This window comes from Acanthaster planci, linkage group LG03, assembly GCF_054643075.1.
Source record: "Acanthaster planci isolate LZ-2023a linkage group LG03, COTS_SCS, whole genome shotgun sequence".
In the NCBI taxonomy this organism is placed as follows: Eukaryota; Metazoa; Echinodermata; class Asteroidea; order Valvatida; family Acanthasteridae; genus Acanthaster; species Acanthaster planci.
The window spans coordinates 21,138,739-21,148,376 of record NC_141779.1 but is presented as its reverse complement, the minus strand read 5'-3'; the positions used below and the strand labels follow the sequence as shown (position 1 = coordinate 21,148,376).

General features: G+C 42.6%; 1 protein-coding gene and 1 non-coding gene across 2 annotated transcripts; one reads left to right on the top strand and one right to left on the bottom strand.

Moving 5' to 3' along the window:
• Nucleotides 1–277: 277 nt before the first annotated feature.
• On the top strand, nucleotides 278–396 carry LOC147799724 (5S ribosomal RNA). Its single transcript, XR_015424957.1, has one exon. It is a non-coding gene; the product is annotated as a 5S ribosomal RNA (ribosomal RNA).
• Nucleotides 397–2,607: 2,211 nt separating this feature from the next.
• On the bottom strand, nucleotides 2,608–9,401 carry LOC110973103 (solute carrier family 35 member F3-like). The gene is made up of 8 exons (XM_022223614.2): nucleotides 9,106–9,401; nucleotides 7,611–7,758; nucleotides 6,727–7,117; nucleotides 6,109–6,334; nucleotides 5,522–5,647; nucleotides 4,827–5,016; nucleotides 4,495–4,584; nucleotides 2,608–3,856 (listed from the first exon to the last, which is right to left on the bottom strand). Exons 2-8 carry the CDS (start codon nucleotides 7,723–7,725, stop codon nucleotides 3,576–3,578), a joined length of 1,419 nt encoding a protein of 472 aa, XP_022079306.2. The 5' UTR covers nucleotides 7,726–7,758; nucleotides 9,106–9,401; the 3' UTR covers nucleotides 2,608–3,575.
• Nucleotides 9,402–9,638: the final 237 nt, after the last annotated feature.

Here is a 9,638-nt window from a genome sequence, read left to right as displayed (position 1 = left end):
CAACATTCCTCTGGGGTTTTCCTCCTACCTGTAACTGCTTCTAATTTCATTGTGCCTGAGTAATTAAATATTTGAAGTTGGCGCATCTCGAGGAAGAAGAAGACCGAAGGAGAACCTAATTGCAGGATGTTTTGATAATTTAAATTTGTTATTTCCAAGGACTATGCATATGCATACCCAACGTCATTGAATTATGCAAATATACCTCGTGACTAGCATGTTTCGCAGATCGATCACACATGACATCTATAAATAACCTATAAAACTAATTATAATTGCCTACGACCATACTACGTTGAATACACCGGTTCTCGTCCGATCACCGAAGTTAAGCAACGTCGGGCCCGGTCAGTACTTGGATGGGAGACCGCCTGGGAATACCGAGTGTCGTAGGCTTTTTTTTAATCTTTTACTTTCTCCCTCTCTCTCTCATCCTTTCCTCCCTCACTTCTAAGGGTATTTTCAAGAGAACCCAAGGTAGAACTGGTTTGTTTAGTTCCTAATTAAAAGATAGCGTGGATTGTTCTGTCACAGTTCAGAACTGGACAACTGGGATAATGTACACACAACTGAGGCATCAAAACACGTTATTTTCTTTGTATGAATTCTTGTTTACAACTTGCTTCCAACCTTAAAATACAAAATAAAATATGAGGTTTTAATAGTCAGATTTCAATGTTAGAAAAAAATTAGAGTAAATATTGAATTTCTTCTAATCACAAATACCTCAAATTGACAGGACATATACATGTTTTTACTGAAAACTGGAAAATTACCGCCAGATCTTAGTCTTAGCCAATCAAAAAAACCCAGATTTGAGTGTTTCAGTTGTATCACAATTGATATTTCTTATCGACAATTTGAGTGAACCAGCGAGGACTTCAACATAAAATGTCTACAGTTTTCACGATGCCTGGCGTAACAAAAAGTAGAAGTTTCTGTTTTTTACTGAGTTAGCCCTACATTTACTTGGACTAGAACACAATCTCTAAAATTTAAACTGAACGTCAATCAAATGTGATAGGTAGTTCCGACCGGTCCTTGGCAAACGAGGTCTTGAGTCTCTACAGTAGTTCTGTTCTTCTGTAGTAGTTACTCAGTCCTCACTTTCAAACTCGGGTAGTTACAGGGTGTCTTCAATACCCAAATTGATGATCACCTAAACATTAATAGATATATAAATGACCCAAAACCTGCTAATATTGTGACGCCGCGCCACTCCGACGAAAGCGAGGGCGCCCTCCTCCTCGAGGCGCGTCGGCGCGGACGGCACGCCGGAGAGTCCCTGAGCAGCTAGGCTAGGTGACTTTAACCCTTTCACACGATTTTCGACCCTTACCTCCGGATCATGTTAGCCCTTGATATCAGGACGACTAGGCCTAGCCTGCGCGCGCCTTTTATAGCCTTCGTGCTGCTGTGACCACGCCCGCGCTCACGTGACCAAGCAGTGATTTCCGCTGCCCTATCGCACAACATACAAGGCGGAGCCTATGCGTCGCGCTTGCTTAACACACAGCTTTGGGCGCCTAACATCTGCCTCTGTTACTGTTCAGATTAAAATCTGAACTTCGACTTGTTCGTCATTTTTAAACACACTACAATAACATTTGGACATTTAACACAAGGGACATTTAACACCAGGTAATCCTTTGTTAACTCTAGCACAAGCAGCAATAAATTTTCAAACCAAATACATCGGTATCAACGAATAACTTGCAGTTAATATTCTCTTGCTTCACTTAGAGTCTTCGCCCAGCTTGGTCTAGAAATGCTCCACTCAGAATGCCAAAGTGGCATAAAAGCATTGCCGAAACTGGCACAAAATTTCACACAGAAATTTGGCTACGATGCACACAGCACAAAATTATGATCTGAGAGCAGACGTGCAGCTCAACTTGCATGTCAGCACAAAGCATCAGCTTCACTCTGGAACACAGGCAACTACTAACTATACCAGGCAAGATATGGGACGGAGGGTGCAATGATCAACACAAAGGCGCGGGGGGGGGTTCTCTCCGTCCCATATCTTACTTCAAATGGGCCTACTTTTGGAAAGCTGATTCGAAAAGATGTGCTGTATCCTCAGTAGCAATGCTTTCTAAGAGAAAGACGCAAAAAAAATTCACTTGGCTTTTTCTGGGCTAATTTAGCGATCTGCCGCCACAGTCCCTTCCCAACTTATCCTGATAGGTATTATAGCGGCTGTGCGAGGCGGTTCTTTGTTCCACAAAGAAGCCTCATCTGTGCCAATATACCCCGTGGGACGAAGACACTGGCCTGTTACGTGAAAGCCGTGCAAACCCTCTACAGGCAACATCTGAAGCAAGATATGGGTCGGAGAGAATCCCCCCACCCTTGTGTTAGTCATTGTTTGATCGGAATCTCAGGAATTCTTTACAGACTTCTGGGGGGATGTGTTAGGTAACAATAGTCTAGAGTGTGTATAGGGATTGAACAGGTAAGGGGGTACCCCTCCGTCCCATATCTTGCGTGGTATAACAGTCAAAGCTTTGGTTAAGGATTCTTCAAAAAAGTCTCAAGTGACTTAATTGTGACAGACCACCTTTTTACAGCAAAATTTATATAACACAGACCCACACCGCAATCTGTAAAGCGATAAATGTTTATTGCGTGGTTTTGCGCATACATATGTCTGCAGCGAAACAGAAAAAACGTGCACTGAAATCCCAAGTGCATAGAACCAGCTCATTCTTACACTGTAACTACAAAACAAAAGCAGCAGAAATTCATTAATCGAACTCGATCTCCATGCAAGTAAAACATATATGTACAGCTCTGTGTGGTTTAATATATGTATACACTGTATTGTTCGTAAGAGGTTGAGCGCAAGGACGAATATAACAAATGGCACGAATAAATATCTATAAATTTACGATGTAACTTGCATGCTGTACATTTGGAAAGATGATATTTTTGAGACGTATCGGCTCAGGAGAGACTCGAACCCTGGTCATCAGTGGCAACACATCGATAGATATAGCAAATGCTTGCAAAATATTTGTCTTAATTCCTCAAGGATATCATGATTTCAGTTCACCCTTAGAGGTGAAAATTTTAAGTACATGTATAGTAATAAGCGATTTTTAGCAAATTTCGTTGAAGCCTTTTAGTATCAATTTTGTGTCAAATGCGTAATGTTCCGTGCAGTTTATAGGAAGCAACGCTCACTTTGATTAATTTTTATTGTCTGAGTTTTAATATTTGTTATTTTAGCTCAGGAATTTAAGTGTAAACAAGGCATAACAATTCGTTTGCATACATGTTTACAAACCAATCAAGGTAGGTTTCTGCATTCTTTATGTCCATTCATTGTTCTTCGTTTACTGTGCAAATATACCTCGAAAAGGTTTAATGGAATGTTGTCGAACACCCACTAAACTGAGGTCGGGTTTAGTAATTGATGTTTGCCTGTATGACCATTTCAACTGTTAAACATTTTCTGCATCTGTGAACAAAATATGAGTACCCATCGTATCCTTTCCAGAATTTTCGATCATCGGTATTGAAACGGCATGGCGTTAGATAGCAGTCATTTCACAAACTGGATATTCCATTTACGGCTGTATGTCCACTTGCACAGAAACTTCATCCATTTCCGGACACTTTGTTTCGACCGCATCGATGGCACCGTGGTTGTCGACACCAGCGTCATCAGCCCGTAAATCCTCTCTCGCGCGTCGCCTTCGTTCCCACGGACAGCTGCCTTCCGTCCAGCACGCCACCTTCTGCTGGATGTTTTCTGGTATCAACATGATGAGGAACCCAACTATGACTAACACCGACCCGCCGATTTTGAAGTTGCTGAAATCCTTGCCACGGAAAATCAAGTCGACGACTATTGGTATGAGAATAAATAACAGACATTGATAATGCTATTTTCACAGACGCAGCCTCATTGTAGGCACAAATTCTGCAACTAGGCCTCCTGTGGCAACATCCGGCAATGTTGACGAAGGCCGTGTCCTGCGGCCTGAAATTACGCACAAGCCTATGGTAGTTGCAACAGCCAGTTCCCATAGAGCAGTGCATAATTTCAAGTCACAGCCAAAGGGATTCGGACCCTGCTCATCTAGGGCGATGACGTAGTGAACTGATGACGTAATAAGTTCATATGACACCTACACTCTTAAAACAACCTAGTCAAAATGTTGACTGATTTTCCTAGTTGTTAAAGATTGACTACGGTTTCAATCAAACACCTACGCTGACGTTGGCAAATCATGCTTTCTGACAAGATTCCTACTCGATGCCTTTTGAAACGTCAATGAAATGACTGAAAAAAATCTAGTCTGATTGACTAATTTCCAGTTGCACCCAGCTGACCCTGAAGAGCCAGTCAAATTTTACGGAATTCTAGTCAGATTTGACTGATCCTTTTTAGAGTGTAATATTTTTCACTTTGAATTAAGATACGGAAAGCCTTCTCTTCGGTTGTTACTGTTATTCTGAGCATTTTTTCAGCATTCTACGCACCTGCATTCAGAGGAATACCAACAACGGTGCCGAGGGCGATAAACAGTGGAAACGTCAGAGCTATGCCGAAGTTAATCAGGAAGTTGAAAGCTATTGGAATAGGAAAAAGGCATCAGCAACATCAGAACGAGTATTAACAGGTTGCAAGAAGCTATGCTACCAAAAGTTAAGTCGTCTTGATGGAAACCGCTGGACTGTGCATTTTATAGCTCGTAGACTGGTCTCCATCCGTGTCTAAAATGTACACTTTAAAGCGAACTGAATTGAAAATTTACTCTGACAACTGACAAATTTAAGTTAGATTTTTTTTAAGAAGGAACAGTCAAACTCACCGACGCTCAGTGCGGCACTGCCGCAGAGATAATCCCAGGGTATCTTGTCGAAGCTCCAAGTCTCCACGTCCGTGTAATAAAAGATAATAATAAAGGGCCACAGGAAGAGGATGTTAAAGATGCCCAGCACGCTGAGAAAGAGGGAGACCTGCCCAGAAGAGGCGTTGCCGACGTACCGCTTAAACAACACCTGCGAAGGTGATCAGTTGCTGGTAATTTGCATATGAAAAATAACAACTTTTACCTCTGAGGACAACACTCCCACGCTGGTTCTATCGCAAATATAAGACATTGCTTAAGTGGAAAGTTGTGACGAGATATTGTCTAAATATTTACAGATCTCCCTTGATTTTTTTTGTAATTGGCGCTTGTTGCTATTTTTCATTGGAATATGCTTTGCGGTACTGACGATCCTATACTGGACACGATCCCGGGACAGTTACAATTCGTTTGGGAAATGACTATTACCGAATAAAATACATCTGAGCCAGTGGCAAAAATCACATCCAAGTAGTTTTGAATTCAAAGGCTGTGAAAAAAACCTCGTTGCGTGATCATGGTATTGATGTTATGATGCTTTCGATGATCATCGCAAACCCGAAAGAAACGAATATACAATCTATTGTGCTCGGAGCAAATCCAGCTCAAGTAACTACTTTTCGCAAATTCAGTTTCTATCTCTGGTTGCATCGCACCTTGTAAACAGCGGAGCCGATCGCTGAGCCAATGGAGAAGCTGATTCCAAGCGCCGTTGGCCCTTCAAATCCATCGGCATACGAGATAAGGACCATGCCGCCAATGGACATCAGAACGGAAACACTCTGAAACGAGAGAGGGAAATGTCAGCCAGCCCTCGTTGTAACTGTTGCGAACCCTCAGTATTCACTTCGACCATATCCGTAACTTGAAACAGTACATGCAATTTTACCCACGTATACAGCACAAATGTGTGGCCATAGGTCAGGAAATTCTGTGCTGGTCAGGAAATCACTGCTCGTGTGCTTGATCATTGACACAGATTCATACAAACTGGCACAAGAAAGTTCATAGCGTCTTGATGGAATTAATTTATTCCTAGAAGTTTTGAAATCAAAATTCTAATGCGGAAGGAACAATACGCATTTTGTAGAATCCACTGAGGGTATATATACGTCATAAATGTCTAATGGACTGGGTTTTTTTCGACATGATATGAAACTCCTCTTTCATGGCTTTCATCACAAACAACAATATGCATATCTAATTCCCTCAGTACATTTGATAAAGATGGGGTCAACATTACCCTAGCAGGCAGCAAAACGAGCCGTTCGTGGAGCCACAGCCACGAGAAGATGTAGATGAAGGCTGTATTGGAGGAGAAGAGAGCGGTCACATCGGCTGCGGCTATCTTACCGAGGGCATAGACGTACAGATAGTTGGTGACGGCCCAACAGGCAGCGAATGGCACTGTAAGGGTGGCGAATGTGCGCAGGCAGAGACCCCGTCTACCAAACACGGCCTCGGAATCGCTGCGGGACAAATTCACAGCGAGTATTTAAAACCCGTTTCAGCAAAAACGTAGAGCACGCATCGTTCGCCAAAACGTACAAATATCCATTTAAATCATCTTTGTAAATTTTCAACACCCGGAAAGAGTTACATTGAGATAATGGACGGAAGTATTAAGTATCAACAGATATGTATACTGTATTAATCACTTCCTTCATAATTGTGTCATAAATAAACCATTCCTTAGTAGTTTCTACGACCGTTGGTCCCTGGCATAGTTCCACCGCATCACATTTCCCCTTTCAGCGTGAATCTTTGTCATTCCCTTGCAAATCCACTCAGCAAAAATTGTATGTTGAGAAAAGAACACCAACAAGGTCAGGCGAAGGCACAAAGTTTACAATTAGCCCACCTGTACAGATTTTTGAAGCCCTCCACACTTCGACTCCGCGGCAGAAACACTAAAGCGCCGAGAACGTAAACTGGATAGCAGACTAGCATCCACGATGTCGAAAACCAAACATTCACCGAAGCAGAAGAGAAATCCGGGGAATACGTGCTCTGAGTAAACTGTGTCGCTCCAACCCACGACACGGCAATTCCGATCACTATGATTAAACCGAAGACGGTTTTCCGGATGTTCTCGGAAAATCTCGTCCCTCGTCCGGAAACGTCCGATTGCGGGACTCCGTCTCCAGTCGCCTCTTGAGCGTCAATTTCATCCGACGTCGCCGCCACGTCCAGGAGATTAGCCTTGGCGGTATCCTGGTCGCCCTTCGTCATTATGCCGTTTTTATTCTCAGCTGCAATCGCACAATTTTCAACAAGCGTGCATTACAAATATTGCTCTATTCGGCTGACAATATGTTTTCACTGAACCTTGACACGTTTTGTTGCCAGCATCGTGGCACTCATGGCGGTAGCCCAAGTGCAAAGAACGGTACCAGACAGAAATACAACGTGTATTTCGTACAGATAGGAAAACAATTCAGGAGCCACTTTAGTTTGGGATTAAGGCGATTAATGTACAATCGTTGGCAAGTAAATTGGTAGTCCAAAGGCTACACATCAGGCTTCAAAACAGATTCACACCGCAATTACTGTGCACATTCCCGTACAATCGTGACACGATAAGCCGACACGTCTTCAGTAAGAAGCAGCGAAGCAGTCAACGTTTGCGGTCACGACTCAACAAGAACGTGCTCGAAAGCATAGCGCGCCGTGTATGACAAAATCTAAATTTGAATGTTTGCCCGCCTGCAACTGATGTTCACTATGTGTCAATCAATTCATTACCTTGGCTTGAAAACGATGTTTCGATGACAGCCTTTCCATGGCTAAGGTTGTCTTTGGACTTGAACTCCGAATCTACAGTTGGCACCGATAATTCCGTCGATTTTTCGTCTTCCATCACCGTAGCGCGGTCCTGCGGTGACCTGTGCTTCTGTGAGGGGGAGAAAAAGGAAGAGAAAATAAAACTATGTACACAAAACCCTTCACTGATTAGTCAACAGTTAACTTTTGCTTAAAAATTGTAAGTACCCTCGACCTCTTGCTTGAAAGAAAGCGTTGGTGATGGTATCTCATGTTGTAGATCTTTCAAGCCAGTAAATTCAGAGCGCGACGGTCCTTGCATCTTTTAGATTTGTCAATATGAGCGTTTGTTAAGTGATAACAACCGGCTAAATAAACTTTATGAAGATAAGACTACTGTAGTTTCCATGAATAGGCAGAAAAGTCAGAAGATGATATGATGGTCAAAAGTGGTCGACGTCATTTAAACGCGTGTTTTAGTGGTGAGTTTTGTAAGATGCAGTTGCATCTATCATTTAGGTCTTAAAATTAAATAGGCCTTGAATTCCCTTCACCTAAATCCAAATTCGCATATCCTTAATTTCTCTTTTAAATTAAAGAGTCGAAGAACCAGTATGACAGGGTTAGTGGGCACTATTTTAATACCTGTGAGGTGATCTGAAGCTGAACTGGACTGTGAGCGTGCAGTGCTGGAGCTCTTGGATGAAATGAGCTCCCTTTTTAAATCTCTTTTACACTTTTTGAGATGATCACTAATGACTTGGGGGTGACATGAATGTGGAAATCACTAGGGGGTCGTGTCTCCGTCGCTGATGGATCCAAGAGGCAGGGGGGCGGGGCCTTTTCCCAAAGGGTCAAAATATAAAGATATATTTTTTGACATATAATGAGATAAAGGCAATTCGGGGGATGCTTTTATTTCATTTCCTTCTCAAAGCCACAAAATGTTGTCTCACACCACTCAGAAAGGCAATGAAAGGCAGTTAAGAAATTCCCAACACTTTTTTGGCGTCCCCTACGTAAAAATTGGTTTACCCCAAAAATTAGGTTCTGGAATTGTCTTTAACCCCCGTGCCGCCCCTTCGCTCCCCATAGATTCAGCAAGAACATACAGTACATGTTTTTGTCACCAAACTTTATTAACAAAAAGGGACGTCGGAACACTGACTGTTGCCAATGACCTAAAATCTAGACTTTATGTATTACAGAAACATCTCTGTTGCGGAACTTTACTTGGGACAGTCAATGAAGAAAATACAAAGGGAACTCAGGTCAGACAATTATGAATGACAATTTCGTTAGAATTAATCAATTTACACTCTATGCGTCATTAGAACAAAATCAGTGATTCATTTAACTTCCAGAGCAGGGGTTCTTGAGGAGTTTATGCTACTTGTACGGGGAACTTAGTCTATTTTGACCGTGCCAATTTACAAAATCAGTAGTTTCACCGTGGGCTTCACGATGGTTCACCTACCTTCGTTCTGCAAACGCAAAAACACTCAACGTTTCGGTTGGCCGTGTGTAGCAGACCTGTTCACCCGGACGCCCAGGGCATTCCACTCCATGCAAACTGACACGAATGTTTGAGGTACTTTCTGTAGTCTTCGTTGAACTGCGTAACACTGCAATTCCTCCAGAGATAGCGATTAACCCATACCGTTGTTTACTCTTCTAAGAGATATAGATACTGCTTGTCATCGTAACCCGAAAAACCTAGGGCCTACTGTACATGTATGTGAGAGAGCAAAGTTTGAAAAGTTCAAAACCTACACCAAAACTGCCTACCCCGCGGCGTGTGATTTATCGCAGGCACAACCGATGGTGAGGTAGTTGAATTAAAGATGTTCCCCTGGACCCGACTTCGAATTCGAATCCAAGTTAACCGAAACCCAGCTCGGATCGAATCAGATTGGATTTAACGTGGATTCAGTGGGATTAGGATCGGCTCGATGCAGTACATCGTTGGATCGGATCGGATTGAGGATCTTTTACACGCAATCCGACAAA

What these genes read in the sequence shown, in the direction of transcription:
- LOC110973103 (XM_022223614.2), bottom strand. Translation starts at nt 7,725, where the DNA reads ATGGAAGACGAAAAATCGACGGAATTATCGGTGCCAACTGTAGATTCG. An exon ending in CAGTGCCGCACTGAGCGTCG is followed by an intron (nt 4,585 to 4,826) that starts GTGAGTTTGACT and finishes CTATTCCAATAG; the next exon opens with CTTTCAACTTCCTGATTAAC. An exon ending in TGGTATTCCTCTGAATGCAG is followed by an intron (nt 3,857 to 4,494) that starts GTGCGTAGAATG and finishes TCATACCAATAG; the next exon opens with TCGTCGACTTGATTTTCCGT.